This window comes from Salmo trutta, chromosome 21 (assembly GCF_901001165.1).
Source record: "Salmo trutta chromosome 21, fSalTru1.1, whole genome shotgun sequence".
NCBI classification, from domain to species: Eukaryota; Metazoa; Chordata; class Actinopteri; order Salmoniformes; family Salmonidae; genus Salmo; species Salmo trutta.
Genome location: NC_042977.1, coordinates 39,093,324 through 39,117,959, shown reverse-complemented (window position 1 = coordinate 39,117,959; position 24,636 = coordinate 39,093,324). Strand labels below are relative to the sequence as shown.

General features: G+C 42.3%; 1 protein-coding gene across 2 annotated transcripts; it reads right to left on the bottom strand.

The window, feature by feature from the left end:
- Positions 1-458: 458 nt before the first annotated feature.
- Positions 459-21,165, bottom strand: LOC115157397 (endophilin-A2). 2 transcript variants are annotated; one of them, XM_029705606.1, is made up of 9 exons: positions 20,742-21,165; positions 6,433-6,501; positions 6,090-6,306; positions 5,755-5,888; positions 5,482-5,640; positions 4,515-4,618; positions 4,263-4,393; positions 4,076-4,123; positions 459-2,903 (listed from the first exon to the last, which is right to left on the bottom strand). In XM_029705606.1, the coding sequence occupies exons 1-9, from the start codon at positions 20,784-20,786 to the stop codon at positions 2,719-2,721; spliced, it is 1,092 nt and encodes a 363-aa protein (XP_029561466.1). In that variant the 5' UTR covers positions 20,787-21,165; the 3' UTR covers positions 459-2,718. The 2 variants fall into 2 exon arrangements, with proteins under 2 accessions (XP_029561466.1, XP_029561467.1); XM_029705607.1 differs by lacking the exon at positions 4,076-4,123 and having other exon boundaries at positions 20,742-21,164.
- Positions 21,166-24,636: the final 3,471 nt, after the last annotated feature.

Sequence of the window (24,636 nt, the reverse complement as noted above, 5' to 3'; positions counted from 1 at the left end):
ATTGTGAATGAAAAAACATGAGCTGGTGCACACCCAGACTAATAGTTTGTGTGGAGGTGCTGACTAACGGCCAATAAACTATAAACTATCAAAATAAAGAAAATCGCACACTCCATGTATAAACTCCCAGCAATTTAATGGGTATTTACCAACGTTTCAGCATCACTGTGCCTTCCTCAGGGTAGGAGGAAGGCACAGTGATTCCTGAAACGCTGGTAAATACCCATTACATTGCTGGGTGTTTATATATGTGATGATTGTGAGGCACTAAAAAAAAAGTTGTCAGCCAAGATGGCCTTTAAATAGGCCTATGGCATGTCAAGGGAACTGTAGCCTAATGTTTAGATGGTTTAAAACAAACCTCTCACAGACTTAATATGAACTCCTGCAGAATTAAGCATTTCTTACAGTAAAATTATACACTAAATGTAGGAAAAATGTGGACTTGGGAACAGGAGTGGAGAAATGATTTCTTTTTTTTCAGCATCTTGAGAGAATGTGAATGCTACAATTTCAAACCACAAAATTTGCATCCAAGCCGAACTGAAACCTTATCAAAAACATGTTAGGTCGTCCACAGCTTTCTATTTCCTAGTCAAATTGATGTCATTTGGAAATCTTGCGCATAAAACCGTGTAAAAAAAAAAGTTATTGCATTTTCTCCCCAATGGCTAAACGTCTTTGCTCTGTGAAACTTTACCGATGTTAACTAGATTGAAGCATTCATTCTATTGATTTATGACATTCTAGAAAGCAAGGGTTTAGTTAGTCTTCTAGGGCAACATATGACAGAAGAGAAGCTATATGTATATAATTATAGACAAGTTGACTAACAAATAGCCTACCAAAATGTCAGAAATCATAAGCAGAAACATGTTTAAATAAGGAAAAATAAAATCCCTCCACCCTCCCAAAAACAAAATTGTCCCGCATCCTCTGTCCCCCCCCAAAAGAATTGTCCCGCACCCCCTGTCCAAAAAAATAAATAGTCCCGCACCCTCTGTCCAAAAAAATAAATGGTCCTGCAGTCTTTGACTAGCCTATAGTGTATTTTCTATATTTGTGGTTTAGGGTCGGGCCTCGGACGTTCACTTTATCACATATAGTCAGGTGGTTGCGGATGGGTTATTAGCAATTGCGGGTGTTAAAACAGCTGATCCAAGCACCACTAACACACTGTATGCAAACTGACTGTAGCAAGTAAATAATAGGTCACTCTACACTGTTACTTTGGCTTCAGCCCTCAGGCACACATTGTTAAGCCAGAAGGAGCAGATGGCTTCAAATCTAAGTTAGAACACAACACAAACAGAACAAAGCACTTGGGTGGGCAATGGGAAGTTTCCCTTTTTGATCTTTTGACCATATAAGAGTTAGCAAAAATAAGAGATAGCCAGAGAAGAGGAAGGCAAAGGGGTATAGCAGACAAAAGGAAGATCTCAATTGCATACTCCTTTTTCTCAAAACCCATTGGAAGAAAGGGTCAGAGGGGACAGACCGGCTGGCTTTCCCATCCAATGGGTTTGAGCAGGAGACGAGGAGAAAGCAATTGAGATCTTCCCAGTCAATGAAAGGCAGCCTTGCAGCTGTAACAGTACTAAACGGAGATAGTGTTATAGTGTTTAGAGACATAGTATAACTGGCCTGCAGAGCTGTGTGTATGCCAACAGATAATGACCATTCACTCCAGTTATTTACTAGCCTAGGTGCCCAACTGTTTCCAACAACACCATATATTTGCCTTGCCAAGGAAATGGCGACGTTGGCTTTAGAAGAAACAGGTAAGCAATCAGGCAAACTCTTCACGTAAGTTTAGACCCAGAGAAAAGCTGAACAATCACATTTAACAGGTATGGGATGGATTAGAAAAAGGACTATAAAATAAACACAAATCAGCACTGATGTCCATGCAGGACTAGCCCCTGGGCACAGTTCTAGGATCAGCTTACAGTCCGTACATCCTAACCTTAACCATAAGTGGGAAACATACTAAACTGATCTAAAGGCAACTTCATCCTACTCCTGAAGGTATAACAGGCTTAGACCACCAGAGGGCAGCAAAGGACAGCTAGAGCCAAGATCTAACTCTCCATGCCAGGGAGGAAAATAATTGGTGTGTATGGATTTTGTTTTTATATAAGAAAAAGAGTGTGCATTAAATTAACCAGATTTTGATGCAAAGATTCCCAATTGTGGAAGAACAAAACATATTTAACCATTTTCCCTAGAATTAAGGGCAATAAATAGGTGATTAAAGGTAACAATTTCAAGGCAATTTTGTTGCAGGTTTTTTTCTAGGTCTGCTTAAAGCACACCTCTGGTAGTGTTCATGGGTACAGGTCACCCATAATGACAAACATCTCCTCTAGTAACCCCCTCTCCATATGTCCCGGTAAGGGAGGTGTAGTGTAGAAAGTGTACAGAGAATGAAAACGAAGATACATCTTCCTTGTGCTAACCTTTCTCTCCATCAACATCTTCCTCACACTTTTTCTATCCATCCATCTTTAGGTGAAACTCAATCTAAGGTGACCTCTCATTTTAATTTCTTACACTGATATTTCCTTGTCCTGCTTTATTTAGATCAGTGATCATCAACAGGAGGAAGTCATTTTAGACTTTTGAGATGCCCCCCGTCATCTACCACTGTCCTCCCTCCTCTCCTCTCCTCATCCCTCCCTCCCTCCCTCTCCTCCTCCTCTTGTTGTTCTGACAGTGTTACAGGGGCACCACCACTTCCACATAGTTGTTGGGGAAGAATCCTGATTGGCCGCGGATAGTGCCCTCCAACCAGTTCTCGTCGATGCGGTTGGTCAGCATGATGATGTCGCCCTCGCAGAAGCCCAGCTCACCCTCGTTCTCTGGCTCGAAGTCATACAGGGCCTTAGCGCACGGCTCAGAGGCTGGGGAGAAGGAAGGGGGAGGAATGTGTTGAAGAGGGAAAGAGAAAATAAACTTAATTTGGCATTCTACTGAAACGGATTCAGCAGCTTTGCTTTTCAAACCAGAACCACTTCCAGAGTTTAGATAAGTGAGAGGCAGGAAAGGAACCAGAACACTTCATAAACATCCAAAGCGCTGGGCTCACAGGGTTGAAGGGAGACGTTACCAGTTACCAGATCCAGTGTGCGGGGGTTAGTTTAGTCCCTCCAGGATTCTGTTATCGCTATTTTTTTTTTATAGAAATCAACAATTCCTAAATGTTATGCGAGGGCTTGCAATTTTGACCAATCACTGCACTAGTTCCGCAATTAAACAGTCAAATCATAGCAATATTTTCACATAAAACTGACCCATCACAGTACAAAAAGAGGGCTTGCAAAATCAACCAATTACTGCACATTTAACGCATAATATAGTTCAATCAAGCCACACGTCAACAAACTTTTTCGCTCATCAGTGCATTTTCGCAAGTAATTTGAAAGAAATATTAGCATTTTGCCATACAAAATGTCAGAATTGCCTCCCGAGGGGCGCAGCGGTCTAAGGTACTGCATCGCAGTGCTAGAAGCGTCACTACAGACCCGAGTTTGATCCCAGGTTGTGTCGCAGCTGGCTGCGACCGGGAGATCCATGCGGCAGAGCACAATTGGCCCAGCGTCGTCCAGGTTAGGGGAGGGTTTGGCCGGCCGGGATGTCCTTGTCCCATCACACACTAGCGACTCCTGTGGCGGGCCGGGCGCAATGCACGCTGACATGGTCGCCAGGTGTACTGTGTTTCCTCCGACACATTAGTGCGGCTGGCTTCCGGGTTAAGCGGGCAGTGTGTCAAGAAGCAGTGTGGCTTGGCAGGGTCGTGTTTCGGAGGACGCATGGATCTCGATCGTCGCCCCTCCCGAGTCGTACAGGAGTTGCCGCGATGGGACAAGACTAACTACCAATTGGATACCATGAAATTGGGGAGAAAAAATGTCAGAATTGCTGCAACAATGAAGTGAGTCCGCTGCGGTAAGGGGTTAAAGCTTCCCACACACCATTCCATGTTAGTAAAACTCTCCTGGAATGAAGTGAGTCGATTAAGTACCATGTTAATTGCCACTCTTTCACCCTCAATCACAGACTCTCACACACTCACAGTGTCGACTGTTCTTCATGGACCGTATTCTGTGGAAGGACGTGACCTCTACGGGGGGGGATATATACATAGAGAAAGATCAGTTTTGGGCTGGTGAGACTACAATAGATAGATACACACAGAGACACACACAGAGACACACACAGAGACACACACAGAGACACACACAGCTAAGGGCCAGTCTTACCTGAGGAGTATGAAGGGGGGTTGGCAGAGGGGGAGTATTCTCCATTTGAATGCTCCTGCTCTTCATAGTCAAAGGAGGCTTTGGGTTTAGGAGTGTACTCACGCCTGGGGCGAGACTGGGCCTCGTTCACCCTGATACAAACAGCAGAGGGGATGAATCAGTCACACGTAAAAACACACGGACACACACAACGACAACCAACACAAACAGCTTCAACTGAATTGTAGAAGTCCACACACACAGCTGACCTACCTGTCTCGGAGTTTGTCAGTCAGCTCCTCCAGAATCTGCACAGCCTGTTTGTGATACTGCAGTTGTGACTCGACCAGAGAAGCCATCTGACTCACCTGCTCTACCTAGAGACAAGCACAGAGACCAGTCAGATTCATCAATACAGGGGACTGGACTACAAACGCCATTACCAGGGGGACTGGACTACAAACGCCATTACCAGGGGGACTGGACTACAAACACCATTACCAGGGGGACTGGAGTAGAAACACCATTACCAGGGGGACTGGACTACAAACGCCATTACCAGGGGGACTGGACTAGAAATGCACACGTCTGTTCTCCTCCCCCCCCCTTTTCCGACTCTCGAAACTGCTTTGTTTCTGATTAACACGCCACTAACATGGCACTAACACGTGTTGTACTCAGCCCCCTCATCTGATGAAATAAAAGGTCATTACCAGAGACAGGCCATCTAAGACAGGTTTGGCACATTCTTAGGTTGCAGAGTCATAGTGGAAAACTAGAATCGTTACCTAATACACATTGCTGTGACATAACTGTTCCACTCACTAGCTATGGAGTCGTGGCAAGCTGACTGCATACTGGTCCTGAAATACTCATCAATGCTAATGCTAACGTTGTTGCCAATGCTAGCCCAAGTGCTACTGCTAATGCCAATGCTAACAGATGTTGAAGCCCCTACTAGGTATTATGGTTTGGGAGTATGAAGCCTGAATTCTGAACTTCTACCAACCAATGGAAAATAGCCTCTTTCTTCTTAACTAAAGAGATTTTCCTTGCTACTGTTGTTTCTACTTGCTTTCGATGAGTTTAAGCCCATTTGTTGCTGTGAAAGTAAGCACTTTGCGACTAATTCATTTGTAAGAAGCACCATACGAATAAAATGAGATTGATTGTTGCTGTCCATCTCTGGCATTATTCCCCAGATCCCTCAATTCTAACCCTTGACCCCTGTATGTCTCACATCAGTCTCCAGCAGGTTGTGCATGGAGCTCTCTGCCATCTCTTTGGACTCGTGGAACTTCTCCAGGGCTGATCTCAGCTCCTCGTCTGGGATCTTCCCCTGGCGTTTCTTCTTATAATCGTAGTCCAGACGCCTGCCTTCCAACTTCTTCAGATGGTGCTGAGGAGGGAGGAGAGAGTCCTCCATTAGTTGATTGTAAAAGGTTAGAAAATAAAATGTGTAACGTTGAGGGAGAGTTGAGAATCCCTTATTCATCTCATTCTAGGTCTCTACCTGGATGTCTTTGATGTCCTTGTCGACGACGGCCTGCAGTGGATCGATAAAGTTCTGTTTGACATCGATGTCCAGGGAGTCTTTGACCTCAGCCAGCCTCTTCATGGACTCGCCCACGTCCACCAGGGCGCCACCTACAGGACAAAGACAGTTACATGAGAGTGGGCACATAATCCCCTAACCGGCCACAATAAAGGACAAGGTTCTTGTGTCGAGTACGTGGTCCCTACTTCACACACAAACGCACCTGGAATTCAGTATTCTGAGAGCCAAAGGCTAGGGCACAAAGGTAAAATAAAACTTATGGTAGTTTATGAAATCAATCTCTTTCTTACCAAAGTTGGTGTCCTCTCCCATCTCTCGTCCGAACTTGGCCATGCTCTCCCCCAGCAGCCCCTCAGCCTGGGGGTAGCCAGGGCTCTTGACCTGGCCCCGCATCTTAGACACCGTGTTCAGCATGGTCAGCTTGGCCCTGGATGCTGGGTTGGGCTGCAGGTACTCCGATGTTTTAGAGATGACATCCACCACCGCTTTACTGGTCACATCTGCCCTCTGTGGGGAAGAGAAGGAGAGACAGCGAATGTACAATCTACTCTGACAAAATGGATCGATTGGAAAATCCAGTCTTAGGTTAATAGGAGTGTGTGTTTTTTTTTATGTTGGGGAGAGATCACTTACCTTCTCCAGATCTTTGAAGTCTTCATCCAGCTTGGTTCCCTCTGCACCTCCGACCTTCTCACTGACCATCTACAAAAGGACCAGGCAGAAGGAGAATAATAAGTTCAAGTCATTTACATGAATTCTGCACAGGACATGACTTTCCATCACAACAAAGCTGTTCCTAACTCAGACAGAACAGTAGCATATAGAAGTGAAATGATGCATGGACCTCGTGATGGAGAACGTGCGTTCTCCTCTAGTCTGTGCTGGTTCATTAAAAGGACATGACCAGGCTAGTCCTGGCAGTGAAAGTCTTCTAGGGCACAGTCTCACTTCCTCTGTAGCAGCTCTACTCTGGTTAGCCCTGTATCAGCAGAGAAGACCTAACCACAGACCATTTCCTTTTATACAGTTACAAACATTTACAAAACGCAGTCACAGACAGGAACACTTTTTCACAGAGAGGGACTCGCACACAAACAAGAACCAGAAGCATTGGGTTTATTGGCAGGTCATTACAACAGACTCATTATAGAGCCTATTCGTTCAACATGACTCAGTGCAGCTATCTTCAGGGCCTAGGCTATACAGTGCATTCGGAAAGAATTCAGACCCCTTGACTTATTCCACATTTTGTTACGTTACAGCCTTATTATAAAATTGATTAAAATTGTTTTTCCCCCCCTCATCAATCTACACACAATAATACCCCCTAATGACAAAGCAAAAACAGGCTTGAGGAATTTTTTGCGAGTCAATAATATATATATATTTTTTTAAAACAGAGATCAGTTACATAAGTATTTAGACCCTGTACTCAGTACTGTGTTGAAGCACCTTTGGCAGTGATTACAGCCTCGAGTCTTCTTGGGTATGACGCCTCAAGCTTGGTACACGTGTATTTGGGGAGTTTCTCCCATTCTTCTCTGCAGATCCTCTCAAACTCTGTCAGGTTGGATGGGGAGTGTCGCTGCACATCTTTTTTCAGGTCTCTCCAGGGATGTTAGATCGGGTTCAAATCCGGGCTTTGACTGGGCCAAGGGCATTCAGAGAGACTTGTTCCGAAGACACGCCTGTCTTGTGCTGGTTGTGTGCTTAGGGTCGTTGTCCTGTTGGAAGGTGAACCTTTGCCCCAGTAGGAGGTCCTGAGAAAATGTTCATCAAGGATCTTTGTATTTTTCTACGTACATCTTTCCCCTCGATCCTGCATTGGTCTCCCAGTCCTTGCCGCTGAAAAACATCCCCACAGCATGATGCTGCCACCACAATGCTTCACCTTAGGGATGGTGCCACGTTTCCTCGAGACGTGACGCTTGACATTCAGGCCAAAGAGTTCAATCTTGGTTTCATCAGACTAGAGAATCTTGTTTCTCATGGTCTGAGAGTCCTTTAGGTCCATTTTGGCAAACTCCAGGCGTGCTGTCATGTGCCTTTTACTAAGGAGTGGCTTCAGTCTGGCCACTACCATGAAGGCCTGATTGGTGGAGTGCTTCAGAGATGCTTGTCCTTCTAGAAGGTTCTCCCATCTCCACAGACAAACTCTGGAGCTCTGTCAGAGTGACCATTGGGTTCTTGATCACCTCCCTGACCAAGGCCCTTCAACCCCCATTGCTCAGTTTGGCCGGGCGGCCAGTTCTAGAAAGAGTCTTGGTGGTTCCAAACTTCTTCCATTTATGACTGATGGAGGCTACTGTGTTCTTGGGGACCTTCAATGCTGAAAAAATGTTTGGGTACCCTTCTCCAGATCTGTGCCTCGACACAACCCTGTCTCTGAGCTCGATGGACAATTCCTTCAACCTCATGGCTTTTTTTTTTCTCTGACGTGCACTGTCAACTGTGGGACCTTATATAGACAGGTGTGTTCTTTTCCAAATCATGTTCAATCAATTGAAATTTACCACAGGTGGACTCCAATGAAGTTGTAGAAACATCAAGAATGATCAATGGAAACAGGATGCACCGGAGCTCAATTTGTTGTCTCATAGCAAAGTGTCTGAATACTTATGTAAATAAGATGTTTATTTTTAATACATTTGCAAAATTTGTCATTATGGTGTATTGTGTATATTTAATTCATTTTAGAATAAGGCTGTAACGTAATGTGGAAAAAGGCAAGCGGTCTGAATACCTTCCAAATGCACTGTATGTCACTACATGAACACAGCAGATGGGTTAGCCATCTTTATAACAGTGTTCTTTAAGTCACGGAGACCCACAGTGTGTGCAGGCTTTTGCTCCATATCAGCAGTTTTACACACCTGATTCAACTACACATCAATAGGCTATAGTGTGTGTAATACCCACCTCAGTCCTTCTGGGGCAACAATATTTTTGATGTGAAACTACAAGTTACCATTAGGGCTGGGAATTGCCAGGCACCTCACGATACGATATTATCACGATACTTGTGCTGATACAATACGTAGTGCGATTCAATACTAATTTTATTGCGATTTTGTTAGGGCTGACCCCAATAAGTCGACAGGTCGATTGTTCGGTCGATAGGCTTTTGGTCGACCAAGATTATTATTTTTTGGTCGAGCAGTAGAATAAACTCAGCAAAAAAAAAATAAACGTCCCTTTTTCAGGACCAGTCTTTCAAAGATAACTCGTACAAATCCAAATAACTTCACAGATCTTCATTGTAAAAGGGTTTAAACACTGTTTCCTATGCTTGTTCAATGACCCATACATTTTTTTATGAACATGTACCTGTGGAATGGTCATTAAGACTAACAGCTTACAGATGGTAGGCAATTAAGGTCACAGTTATGAAAACTTAGAACACTAAAGAGGCCTTTCTACTGACTCTGGAAAACACCAAAAGAAAGATGCCCAGGGTCCCTGCTCATCTGCGTGAACGTGCCTTAGGGCATGCTGCAAGGAGGCATGAGGACCGCAGATGTGGCCAGGGCAATAAATTGCAATGTCCGTACTGTGAGATGCATAAGACCGCACTACAGGGAGACAGGACGGACAGCTGATCGTCCTCGCAGTGGCAGACCACGTGTAACACCTGCACAGGATCTGTACATCTGAACATCACACCTGCGGGACAGGTACAGGATAGCAACAACAACTGCCCGAGTTACACCTGGAACGCACAATCCCTCCATCAGTGCTCAGACTGTCCACAATAGGCTGAGAGAGGCTGGACTGAGGGCTTGTAGGCCTGTTGTAAGGCAGGTCCTCATCAGACATCACCGGCAACAATGTCGCCTATGGGCACAAACCCACCGTCACTGGACCAGACAGGACTGGCAAAAAGTGTTCTTCACTGACGAGTCGCAGTTTTGTCTCACCAGGGGTGATGGTCGGATTCACGTTTATCGTAGAAGGAATGAGCGTTACACCGAGGCCTATACTCTGGAGCGGGATCGATTTGGAGGTGGGAGGTCCGTCATGGTCTGGGGCGGTGTGTCACAGCATCATCGGACTGAGCTTGTCGTCATTGCAAGTAATCTTAACGTTATGCGTTACAGGGAAGACATCCTCCTCCCTCATGTGGTACCCTTCCTGCAGGCTCATCCTGCAGCACGACAATGCCACCAGCCATACTGCTTGTTCTGTGCATGATTTTCTGCAAGGTAGGAATGTCAGTGTTCTGCCATGGCCAACGAAGAGACCGGATCTCAATCCCATTGAGCACATCTAGGACCTGTTGGATTAGAGGATGAGGGCTAGGGCCATTCCCCCCAGAAATGTCCGGGAACTTGCAGGTGCCTTGGTGGAAGAGTGGGGTAACATCTCACAGCAAGAACGGGCAAATCTGGTGCAGTCCATGAGGAGATGCACTCCAGTACTTAATGCAACTGATGGCCACATCAGATACTGACTGTTACTTTTGATTTTGACCCCCCCCTTTGTTCAGGGACACATTATTCCTATTCTGTTAGTCACATGTCTGTGGAACTTGTTCAGTTTGTGTCTCAGTTGTTGAATCCTATGTTCATACAGATATTTACACGTTAAGTTTGCTGAAAATAAACGCAATTGACAGTGAATGGACATTTCTTTTTTAACAGCATATATATATATATATCCTTTCAAAAGTTTGGGTCACTTAGAAATGTCATTGTTTTTGAAAAGAAAAATCACATTTTTTACCTTTAAAATAACATCAAATTGATCAGAAATACAGTGTAGACATTGTTAATGTTGGAAATGACATTTGTAGCTGGAAACGGCAAATTTTTAATGGAATATCTACATAGGCATACAGAGGCCCATTATCAGCAACCATCACTCCTGTGTTCCAATGCCATGTTGTGTTATCTAATCCAAGTTTATTACTTTAAAAAGGCTAATTGATCATTAGAAAACCCTTTTGCAATTATGTTAGCACAGCTGAAAACTGTTGTGCTGTTTAAAGCAATAAATCTGGCCTTCTTTAGACTAGTTGAGTTTCTGGAGCATCAGCATTTGTGGGTTCGATTACAGGCTCAAAATGGCTAGAAACAAATAACTTTCTTCTGAAACTCGTCAGTCTATTCTTGTTCTGAGAAATGAAGGCTATTCCATGCGAGAAATTGCCAAGAAACTGAAGATCTCGTACAACGCTGTGTACTACTCCCTTCACTGAACAGTGCAAACTGGCTCTAACCAGAATAGAAAGAGTGGGAGGCCCCGGTGCACAACTGAGCAAGAGGACAATTACATTAGTGTCTAGTTTGAGAAACACAAGTCCTCAACTAGCAGCTTCATTAAATAGTACCCGAAAAACACCAGTCTCAATGTCAACAGTGAAGAGGCGACTCTGGGATGCTGGCCTAATATACTTGTCCCTTTGCTCAGTTGTGCACCATGGCCTCCCACTCCTCTTTCCATTCTCGTTAGAGCCAGTTTGCACTGTCCTGTGAAGGGAGTGATGTTATTTTAAAAATGGACAAAAAAATGAAAATATTTTCTTTCAAAAACAAGGACATTTCTAAGTGACCCCAAACTTTTGAACTGTAGTGTGAGTGAGTGAGTGAGTGAGTGAGTGAGTGAGTGAGTGAGTGAGTGAGTGAGTGAGTGAGTGAGTGAGTGAGAGAGAGAGAGAGAGAGAGAGAGAGAGAGATACACCTATCTCAGTGAACTAATCCATTGCGGAGGCCTAGACTAAAAGCCAATTTATGCTTGATGTGAAAATGTGGTCAGTGGATCCATATGGAGGGTATGACCAATTGTGGAGCCTCCGGAGGCATGTAGAGGCCAAATCATCCTGTATAAACACAAATTAATTTCCTTGAAAACTTCCATCACAACAGCTCTGCGCTGCTCCGTGGAGAGCAAGAAGTATGAATGCCCTGACTTCTGCAGAGGCCGTACCACCATAAATGCTGCATGGCCAATGCAGATGTCGGATTGACCATGCAGCGCCCAGATTCACAATGCACTTCTCTCTCCAGAATGCCTTCTCTCCCGCCAATTGGTAAACATTCATTGTTTCATAACTTCATTGTGTGAATTGTTTGCGTTTGATTGTTAGTGTATATCAACTCCCCATTACATATATCACCAGTAGTACATTTACCGTTAATTCCTATCATTTGTAATCTACAATGTTTGTTTGGTTACGGTAATTTTTGTTAATGCATTCAATATATTATTATTCCTTTTACCGTTCTCATTGTGGAGGGGACAAGTTGTTTGCATAGCGCACAACAAAATGCAACACTTGTGAGAAACAAGTTTTGGTTTATTTCATACAATTCAGGAGTTGTCAATTCAATTTAGTCATTGTCTTTTGTTTGGAGCGCTCCTGTCAATGTTGATTAAGCTTAGAAGTAAGCTTATATGCTACCTGGTCTGCACGCTAATGTAGGCATATAAATGTGCCCATTTGGGGATCTGATAGTATTTCTGATTGGCTTAACGCACCACCACTAATGACCTGTGGAGCTTCTCAAAATAATGTTTTCGTCACCTCAAAACAGGAAACAAAGTCTGTTTTTACATCCATTGAGAATGACAATAGTTCCTCAATGTATTTGAAAAATCTTTCCAGCTCTCTCCCTTTCAATAACCACTCACATGAAAGGGAGAAATGTCATGCTCTGATCTTGTGGAAACATAAAAATTGGCCTACCTGATTACTTCTTGTCAGTGATCGACTTGGACTGAAATAGGTTCCGGTACTCATTTTGGGTTCTGGTACTGTTTATATTTTAGGTGCAGGAGCTAATATACTATAAAGAGGTACATGATGAGGACCAGCTACTGACAGCTGTAGTCCTCATTATGCTACATGACATAACTAGGAGGTGGGCCTGCCTGGGAGTGGGAATATATTTGTGGCGTGTTTGTTCATGTAATCAACATGTCTCTCTGGTGTGTGTGTTCATATGACTCAGTCCAGTGGCTTCTCACAGTTTTTCCTTTCTGTGCATTAAAATGTGGCAGTATCCCATCAGCGGTTCATTAAAATGGGGCAGTATCCCATCAGCGGTTTATTAAAATGTGGCAGTATCCCATCAGCGGTTCATTAAAAATGGGGCAGTATCCCATCAGCGGTTCATTAAAATGGGGCAGTATCCCATCAGCGGTGCATTAAAATGGGGCAGTATCCCATCAGCGGTTCATTAAAATGTGGCAGTATCCCATCAGCGGTGCATTAAAATGTGGCAGTATCCCATCAGCGGTGCATTAAAATGTGGCAGTATCCCATCAGCGGTTCATTAAAATGTGGCAGTATCCCATCAGCGGTTCATTAAAATGTGGCAGTATCCCATCAGCGGTTCATTAAAATGGGGCAGTATCCCATCAGCGGGTCATTAAAATGTGGCAGTATCCCATCAGCGGTTCATTAAAATGGGGCAGTATCCCATCAGCGGGTCATTAAAATGTGGCAGTATCCCATCAGCGGTTCATTAAAATGTGGCAGTATCCCATCAGCGGTTCAAGATGTAGCAATTGAAAAGGCCACTGATTTTAATGCCCGAGTAACAAGATGAACAACACGTGTTGCAGTCCAAATGCCTCCTTTTCCCACCATGGATGAGTTTATCAAATTGACTTGTTTGTGGATAAAACGCTGAGCATGATGACATGGTGCACATAAAAATAAGTTTTGCAGTTAAATTCCCATGTAGCAAATCATTGAATACAAGTCAAATGGGTTTTCATCGCGTTTTCAACTTGTTTTGTCACATACAAATGATTCATTGTATGTATAGCGAATGTGCCCACTCTGGTCTTTGCGTGTGCGCTCTAACCAACAGCTGGCAGATACAGTGCGGGTAGGCTGGCTACCTAGGCTACATGATGAGATTCCTATTACAGACAAAAGAGCAAGATCCTTTTTATTTGTCAAACGGCAGCCAAGCATCGATCATCATGTCACCAGAATAAGACCCTCAATATTTAATGGAAAGCAGCATCAAGCTCATCACCGTGCACTTTCAGCACCCTGTAAAGTTCATCATAACATTTAATCAGTAGCCTAATAAACTGCATGCTTTCCCAAGTCGTAGTGGGAGGACCACACAACATATGGTTATTATAAAAATATTTACTCATAAAAGGCATTTTTACCATCATTTCTTGCATAATTAATTTTACAAACAAAAGATCCCACCTTTGCTGTTTCCATCAGGGCTGTCATGTATTTTACTCACATAAAAAGGTTGGATGGAACCTGGTTACTGTAAAATCCTAGTTATTTTGTTGCTTTGACAGTGATTTCTGGAGATTTATTTTATTTCATGTGATTAGTGATTCATTTTATGTCTGTCCCTCATTTTAAGGTCAACCCTGTTACGTCACCTGAACTTTGGTTTCAATATGTTAAACTGGTCCTTATGATTAGAAACAGCCAAATCAGAGTAAAAGCAGTTCAGATGGTTCAACTCTTTTTGGCAATTTTCTGGAGGAAAACTGAGTAGGTCAAACAAAACACCTGTTACTAAGACAGGCTAGAAATGTTAATTTCATTTTTTGGGTGAAGCTTGCATTCAATTGCCACTCCCTGTTGCACACAACATGCTTCCATTCCCCCTGTTACAAGGGGATTCATGGGTGATTTAAGAATAAATCTTCAACCCTCTTTATTTGGCAATTACTATAGACATTTTCTTTTGTGATGCACCGATATGACATTTTTGGCAGATACCGATATTTTCCTAGCCCCAAAAAAACAATACCGATATTTGAAATCTGAGTGGCCTTTTAAGCATTCTAGTACAGTTAAAGTGTTAAAACATACACGCAGGTCTAAGGCACTGCATCTCAGCGCAAGAGGCGTCACTTGGGCGGCTCACAATTGGGCCAGTGTCGTCTGGGTTTGGGCGTCATTGTAAATAAGAATTTGTTCTTAACTGACTTGTCTAGTTAAGGTTACACACACACACACACACACACACACACACACACACACACACACACACACACACACACACACACACACACACACACACACACACACACACACACACACACACACACACACAGGATTTCTATGGAACGCAGTTTGGGTCTTTGCGTGTAAAAAAAGATACATGTCAAATAACACTATTTGACGTGTCAAATAAGCTTGTTGACCAATCAGGATCTGAATATGACCGTACGTCACATAATTTAACGAGTTAATACATTTTTTACGCAGTTAATACACATTGATTACACTATCACTCGTATTTCATATGTCACAATGATTCATTGATACGTATGCTATGATGCTGGTAAAGTTGTCCCGCGCACCTACAGTCCTGGTCATAAAAAAAAAGCTAGCTAGCTCATGGATGCAAACAATGTTCTTCCCCAAAAACATAGCAAAACAACATAATCTGTTTCAGTAGCTATAGTTAGCTAGCTAACTATATAGCTAGGTGTCATCTAAAATAACCCTCATTTATAAGACAGTTCTTATTTGCTTAATGGTGGTCAACCCATCTATGTGACGCTAGCCACAATAAGGATTAGCCACAATAGCGGACTTTGCAGTTAGCCTTCAAAATAAAAGTATATAATTGACAGTGATGCAAATGAATACAAATAGTAGAATTATGCCATAATTTAAAATATTATGCTAAACAAGGTTGGAATGTTATATAAAAATCAACAAAAGACAATTTGTTTATCTGTTGAAATCACACTGGATGTATGATACTTTAGAATTGCATTGGGGGCATACTTATTTCACTGTACAGCCTTACCTGTGGATTGTGGATCAATGACATGGGGTATCAGTCTACTCAGTGACACCCAGAGAACATTAGCATCATAGCTCTTATTGCGGGACTCTGAAACAACTGAATTGAGCCACATTTATTGTCAACCTATGTGTATTGAACACTATTCCCGAGGAAAAACAATTCTGCATGGATGTTTTGGAGTCTGATAACTGAGGAGGACGTTGGGAAAAAATTGCTTGGGTATTGAGTAGACTGATACCCGATTTCATTGATCCCCAGGGCAAGCTGTACAGTGCAACATGAACGTCAATACACACAATAGGCTGACTGGGGAGGTGATTTCACAGTCACAGTCCCGTGATAAAAACTACAACGCGAATATTTGTGTAAACCTTCACAGTTGTGTTCTGTGGGTGTCACCGAGTAGACTGATACCCCAGTTCTTTGCTTGGCATTCCAACCTTGTTTAACATGATCTAGTCTAACTATGATTCCACCAATTGTAACCTTTTTCATTACTTTCAAAGAGGTACTTTTATTTTGAAGGCAAAACGCAAATTCCACTATTGTGTCTAATCCTTATTGTGGCTAGCTTCACAACACGTACCCTGGTCTGGTCGAGCTGGACGCTTATAACGTTAGCTTTGGGCAACAGGGTTAAGTAGCTGGCTAGCTATTTATTTTCATGAACTGAATTTCAATTTCAATAGGTGAACAACAAGTGGCTATCTCGCTAATACTTAAACACAAGGATTCCTAAATCATTGCTAAGAATAATGAAAATGACTGGAGTTTCTACTGGTCATTGTTTTCAGGCTGGTTGTATTGGTGCTCGCTAGGTACCAATCTAAAGCTAGCTAGCTACCCCAGAAGTTGCGGTCGAACAAATAATGCTTTATTACCAACGCTGTATTGTAAACACATTGTTCGTGGCCAGTGTTTGCAGACTTTATTTTGTACAGCTTTGATAGTGCTACTGATAGTAGTGGTGGCGCTTGGCTTGCCAGAGCAAATTCAGAACACAACATTCTATAATAGAACTGTTATTTAACACGTCAAATAGTGTTATTGTCGAATAGTGTTATTTGACATTCATCTTTGACACGCAACGACCTAAACAGCGTTCCATAGAATGTCGTGAAGCTAATAGCAGTGATGCTATTACTGTGTAACTCTAGTAGGGCAACATCTGAAAACTAGCTCACTTGGTAACGTTAGTGTGTACCGGTGCTCGATCAGTCGCGAAAGCCAACATCACCCACGACAGAACGGTTGATTGTCAAGGGCGATGAATTTCATTATCCTGGCGTTAATGGATTTCGCCTTTTGAGTTGTCTCGCTGAAATTTTATTACGCTTTCAAATGACTGCTCGATCCACACAGCAGACATTGTGGGCTAGGTTAGAAATACTGTGTTGCAAGTGTAGCGCAAAATGTTATGTTGCGTCATTACGTCATGTACCTACAGGTATGCATGTCAGCTTTGACATCGATTTTACAAATCGGCGTTAAACTATACATCGGGCCGATACCGATGTAGGCATTTTTAAGCTAATATTGGCCAATTCCGATATGTTTACCGATATATCGTGCATCCCTATTTTTTTTAAATTTAACCTCGAGATGGGAAAATGTGTTTATGAAGTTGAACATGTGCTCTTTTTATTTTATAACACTTCTCAAAAAAGGCCCCGAATTAGTGGAACAACCCATTAGATAATCCATGTGAGGAAGTGAGTGTGTGTTTACCGGCAGGCTGTTGACCGAGTCTGTTCTCCTGGCTTAATAACAACCCAGGAATCCGGTTTGGGCACTACTGCAACATTGCCAGGATTCCAAAGCACACCAGAGCCAGGAGAACAACTCACCCAACAATCACTCACAGCTGTGTGAACACACCAACAGACTGACCTATTTCCAAAACAGGCCCCTATAACATAGCAGATGGCCTCATAATAAGGGTCAGTACACTCAGACAGCCACGCCCTCATTTCTCCCAGAGATATTTAATGACAGGGGTTTGAGAGTGACTAGGCCTTGCCTACTAGGTGCCTTCGTGCCCATTTACCCAGTCAGACTATTCTATAGTAGTGAGGTGAGTGGGGCAGTCAGACCATTCCAGTTCACACACAACACACTGTGTTACATCACTAATTATGGAGGCCTCGAGAGTATTTACTACTAAAGATCAAATAGAAACTGTTAAAATTGGCCTCTCAAAGCTGTCAGATGACTTCCTTAGGACTACTTACAACCTGTTCTGTAACTACTTCACTTGTGGCCAAATGCAGATTGTATTAGTATCTGCAAAGGCTATAATGTATCTCAGATCCATCCAATAACAACCCTTTTATTTGTGTTACACCACTAGTACTTCCTAGCCTCCGGTTTTCAGTGGATATGAAAAAAATATAGCCTGTGACGCAACATCCGCTTTTGGACGTGAACAAGGTGACACTTACCTTAACTCCTCCTTCACATTTACTGGATTGGTTGAACATTTCAGAAGAGAACCTCCCAACAGTTTTTTCCGCAAGACCAGTATGTAAGGAATCTAGTTTCAGGCGTTTCTTTTACACCTGTTAAGTACTTCCGAAACAGGCGATACATTCCACATAAAGGTAATAAGTGTGTTTGTATCTGGCGAGTACGTGCTAATCAGTGTGTGAGTGAGGAAAACACCTGCCATGGCTGGTAGGCCTAGTCCATCAATCATGGACTCATCTGCAAATTGGCACAATCACTCCAAACACATATCACTTCTCATGAAGATGGACATGTGAAGGGAATGGGAGAGGGGGAAAGGAAGAGACCAGTGTGGTGGCACTGGAGGGAATGGAATGTCCATCTCCCTCCCAGAAACACCAAACCTTCCCTGCGTCCCTCCTAACAAACGGACAAGTGAGAGTAACTTCAGAGGTGCATTCTGTGTTGTTATTCATGACATTGATATGACAATGAAGGCGGTACAGATAGGTCAAACTACAGATACTTATATACAGTACCAGTCAAAAGTTGACACACTGACTCATTCAAGGGTTTCTATTTTTTACTATGTTCTACATAGTAGAATAATAGTGAAGACATCAAAACATATGGAATCATGTAGTAACCAAAAGTGTTGTTTGTGTGTGTGTGTGTATATATATATATATATATATATATATATATATATATATATACACATAAATTTGATTCTTCAAAGTAGCCGCCCTTTGCCTTGATGACAGCTTTGCACACTCTTGGCATTCTCTCAACCAGCTTCACCTGGAATGCTTTTCCAACAGTCTTGAGAGTTCCCACATATGTTGAGCACTTGTTGGCTGCTTTTCCTTCACTCTGTGGTCCAACTCATCCCAAACCAACTCAATTGGGTTGAGGTCAGGGGATTGTGGAAGCCAGGTCATCTGATGCAGCACTCCATCCCTATCCTTCTTGGTCAAATAGCACTTACACAGACTGGAGGTGTATTGGGTCATTGTACTGTTGAAAAACAAAATTATAGTGGGACTAAGCACAAATCAGATGGAATGGTGTATCACTGCAGAATGCTATGGTAGCCATGCTGGTTAAGTGTGCCTTGAATTCTAAATAAATCCCTGACAGCGTCTCCAGCAAAGCACCCCCACACCATCACACCTCCTCCTCCATGCTTCACGGTGGGAAATAGACATGCGGAGATCATCCAGTCACCTACTCTGCGTCTCACAAAGACACAGCAGTTGGAACCAAAAATCTCAATTTGGACTCAGACCAAAAGAGAGATTCCCACCAGTCTAACGTCCATTGCTCGTGTTTCTTGGCCCAAGCAAGTCTCTTCTTATTGGTGTCCTTTAGTTGTGCTTTCTTTGCAGCAATTCAACCATGAAGGCCTAATTAATGCAGTCGATAATTGAGATGTGTGTGTTACTTGAACTCCGTGAAGCATTTATTTGGGCTGCAATTTCTGAGACTGGTAACTAATGAATTTATCCTCTGCAGCAGATGTAACTCTGGGTCTTCCTTTCCTGTGGTGGTCCTCATGAGAGCCTGTTTCACCATAGCGCTTGATGGTTTTTGCAACTGCACTTGAAGAAACTTCCAAAGTTCTTAATTTTCCAGATTGACTGACTTTCATGTCTTAAAGTAATGATGGACTGTCGTTTCTCTTTGCTTATTTGAGCTGTTCTGACCATAATATGGACTCAGTCTTTTACCAAATAGGGCTATCTTCTGTATACCACCCCTACCTTGTCACAACACAACTGATTGGCTCAAACACATTAAGGAAAGAAATTCCACAAATTAATTTAACAAGGCACACCTGTTAATTGAAATGCATTCCAGGTGACTACTTCATGAAGCTGGTTGAGAGAATGCCAAGAGTGTGCAAAGCTGTCATCAAGGCAAAGGGTGGTGACTTTGCAGAATCAGAAATACATTTTGATTTGTTTAATACTTTTCTGGTTACTACATGATTCCATGTGTGTTATTTCATAGTTTTGATGTCGTCACTGTTATTCTACAATGTAGAAAATAGTTTAAAAAAAAAAAAAAAAACCTGGAATGAGTAGTTGTCCAAACTTTTGACTGGTACTATGTGTTATCGTAATACAATGTCCATGAAATGAGATCATCCTGACACAAAATAACTTATTGGTTGAGCTCAAATTAAAAAGGGTTTATCACATACAGCTAGATTAATTCCCCTCTAGTCTACACCGCTTTATCTATTCCTCCAAGGAAGAAAATGTTTTGCTAAACTCAGAGAAAGGGGTATTTAAAGTGAGTCATGTAAACGTTCTGATACGAAACTCACTAACGTTAGTTTGTTTATGTTTGCATAGAAACATTTGCTGACACACCAAAATAATGGCGCTGTTTTCAAACACTGTTTTTATAGTAAATTGAAACAATGTGTCAATCTCATTACGAAATGCCAATATAACGTTATGTGCTGAACTGACAGCTAGCCAGCTACTAGCATAGCCAACTCACTGGAGCTATGCAGATTTAACTTTGCGAGGACTTTTCAGGCCACTGAAGTTAGCCATTAGACAAATGTAAAAGTTAAATAATTTAGTTAATAAATAAAACATTTGAGTCAGATATTTCCTTGTCAAACGGCACATTTAACTAGTTAGCTATGTTGCACAAGTAATGCTAGCTATCCAGCTAACTTAGCTAGCTAACATACAACATAACGTTAGCCGAAGTAAAAAGTTGTTCACTGACCTGGCTTGCTTTGTAAAATTGTTTCTTGAAGCCTGCGACTGACATTTTTGATGCAGGATATAAGCTTCTTTCTTTACGTGCAAGTTGCTTTTAAATAATTGCTGAAAGTTTGATTATAGGAATAGCTCGTTGAAGTTTCTCTTCTGCGTCGTTTTCTCCGCAGCGGACTAAACTTCCTTCACCGTGGAGTTTAGTCCTCAACAGTGGATCTCCTTCAAGCTAGTTTTCCTTTGCGAGTGGAACTTGCCTGGCAACCAGTCTACTTCCTGCAAGGCATAGTAGCTTCTGCTATACTGAACAAAAATATAAACGCAACAACTTCAAAGATTTTACTGAGTTACAGTTCATATAAGGAAATCAGTCAATTGAAATAAATTCATAAGGCCCTAATCTATCGAATTCACATGGCTGGGCAGGGGTGCAACCATAAATTGGCCTGGGAGGGCATAGGCCCACCCACTAGGGAGCCAGGCCCAGCCAATCAGATAGAGTTTTTCCCCACAAAAGGGCTTTATTATAGATAAAAATAGTCCTCAGCACCCCCCCATGAACTGGCGTGGTTACACGTGGACTGTGGTTGTGAGGCCGGTTAGAGGTACTGCCAAATTCTCTAAAACGATGTTGGAAGCAGTTTATTGTAGAGAAATTAACATTCAATTCACTGGCAACAGCTCTGGTGGACATTCCAGCAGTCAGCATGCCAACTGCACGCTCCCTCAAAACTTACGACATCTGTGACATTGTGTTGTGCTACAAAACTGCACATTTTTAAAGTGGCCTTTTATTGTCCCCAGCACAAGATGCACCTGTGTAATCATTATTATGCTGTTTAATCAGCTTCTTAATATGCAACACCTGTCAGATGGATGTATTATCTTAGCAAAGGAGAAATGCTCACTAACAGGGATATAAACAATTTTGTGCAAAAAAGTTGAGAGAAAGAAGCTTTTTGTACGTATAGAAAGTTTCTGCTATTTTTTATTTCAGCTCATGAAACATGTGACCAACACTTTACATGTTGCATTTATATTATTGTTCAGTGTATATAAATGGATTTGCAGTTCCTGCTATTTTTCAAACAGATTAAGTGAGGCATAACGGGGATAACAGATAGATTAGATTGGAAACAGATTCTGTAGGCCTGCCTGCCTGCTTGCCTATAGACACTCAGGGGATAAGGTATCCTATCCTAATTGATTTGCTCTGATTGATTTTCAGTGATGTCCCCATGATATCCCCACTGGATATCATAAGGTGAATGCACCAATTTGTAAGTCGCTCTGGATAAGAGCGTCTGCTAAATGACTTAAATGTAAATGTAAATGTAATGTGATGACAGGCCATTTATTTTTGAAGACATCTGGACAGTTTCCCAGACACGGATTAGGCTAAACCTAGTCCTGGACTGAAAATCTCTATTGAAATTGCATTTTTAGTCCAGGACTATCTGTGTCCAGGAAACTGGACCTTATTGTATTTCAGAAGCGTTCGATTCCTCTCCTAATCTCATCTTCTTTATCTGCAGATCTGTGAGAGGACCGGTATTTTCGAATAAAAGGTGAATGCCACCGGGAATCTTCTTTCACCTTTACCCAATCCCCTCCCCCTACAGCATTGCCGAAGAAGGAAAGGAGACATCGGGGAAGGAACTAGCTGTGGGCCACAGCCTTATTCAGTCAGTGACAGCTCTGCTGAGGACAATGGATTTTTCCCAGTCGGCTCCTTTTCCTTTCCCAATGCGTGAATGTTTTTGGCAACATTTGAGCCTTATTCAGATTTGAGCCTTATTCAGAGAGGTACAATGCTGCAGAATATATACAAAAATGTATGGTGCTGATGTCATACCTTTTCTAATTGCAGAGAATCATGTCTGTTCAGCGCAATACGTTTTACAATGTGGTACCATCCTGAATGATCCAGGTCCCACTCTGCAGTTTGGAGTGTGACGTGTTCTTAACCTGGTCCCAGTCTGTCTCTGCTCTCTAGCCAACTCCTTATGGAATTGTCATGCCAAAACAATGACAATGGAGTTTGTAAAAGCACAAACAGATCTGGCTAATGTGTTATACATAAGACTCTCAACTCTTTTCATTGTTATTATTGATTAACGTACTGCATTGTTGAGGGAGCTAGCACATAACCATTTGGCTGCAGCTTTTATACCTGCTGTAAACTGTGTATGTGACAAATACATTGGATTTGATTTTAGGCCCGGTTCCATTTGGTCCCTAGCCCTATCATCCAGGTCCTACCACTTCAGTGTTCACAGATCTGGATGGACTGGATCCATGAGAGAAATATGGCAGAAACTCCACTTAGCTTATTGGAAAGCTAGGGGGAGCTATCACGATAATACTGACATCTATCTGTTCCTTTCAGATATTGTTCTTGTAGCTATGGTTACGCACAATGTACTGTACATTTGGAAGGTATTCAGACCCCTTGACTTTTTCCAAATTTTGTTACATTACAGCCTTATTCTAAAATGGATTACATTTGATAAACTCACCAAATACAGGTGTGCCAAGCTTGTAGGGTCATACCCATGAATACTTAAAAAAAAATGTAACTAGGCAAGTCAGTTAAGAACAAATTCTTATTTACAATGATGGCCTACCAGGCAGAACAACAGATTCGGGGATTTGATCCAGCAACCTTTTGGTTACTGGCCCAACTACTAGGCTACCTGCCACCCTGACTTGATGCTGTAATCGCTACCAAAGGTGCTTCAACAAAGTACTGAGTAAAGGGTCTGAATACTTATGTAAATGTCATATTTCAGTTTTGTATTTTTAATACATTTTCAAAAATGTAAAAAAACCAGCTTTTGCTTTGTCATTATGGGGTATTATGTGCAGATTGATAAGGGGATTTTTTATTTTTTTTTAATCCATTTTAGAATAAGGCTGTAACGTAACAAAATGTGGAAAAATTAAGGGTTCTGAATCATTTCCGAATGCACTGTATGTGGTGTATTACCCAGAAACAAGTATATGATTATGAAATTAAGGGGTATCTAGGCAAATAATGTTTCCATACTATTACCACTATTCTGTATGCTGTAAGTGGTATTATCCTTTTTTATGTAAATAAACCAAGTGTGTGATGAAAGAGTTAACATTTTTAAGACAGACACTTCACATATTCAAAAGAAATACTTTTATTATATTCTTTAAAGCACATGTAAAGTATCCCAACATACAAGAATATACACTGCTCAAAAAAATAAAGGGAACACTAAAATAACACATCCTAGATCTGAATGAATGAAATAATCTTATTAAATACTTTTTTCTTTACATAGTTGAATGTGCTGACAACAAAATCACACAAAAATAATCAATGGAAATCCAATTTATCAACCCATGGAGGTCTGGATTTGGAGTCACACTCAAAATTAAAGTGGAAAACCACACTACAGGCTGATCCAACTTTGATGTAATGTCCTTAAAACAAGTCAAAATGAGGCTCAGTAGTGTGTGTGGCCTCCACGTGCCTGTATGACCTCCCTACAATGCCTGGGCATGCTCCTGATGAGGTGGCGGATGGTCTCCTGAGGGATCTCCTCCCAGACCTGGACTAAAGCATCCGCCAACTCCTGGACAGTCTGTGGTGCAACGTGACGTTGGTGGATGGAGCGAGACATGATGTCCCAGATGTGCTCAATTGGATTCAGGTCTGGGGAACGGGCGGGCCAGTCCATAGCATCAATGCCTTCCTCTTGCAGGAACTGCTGACACACTCCAGCTACATGAGGTCTAGCATTGTCTTGCATTAGGAGGAACCCAGGGCCAACCGCACCAGCATATGGTCTCACAAGGGGTCTGAGGATCTCATCTCGGTACCTAATGGCAGTCAGGCTACCTCTGGCAAGCACATGGAGGGCTGTGCGGCC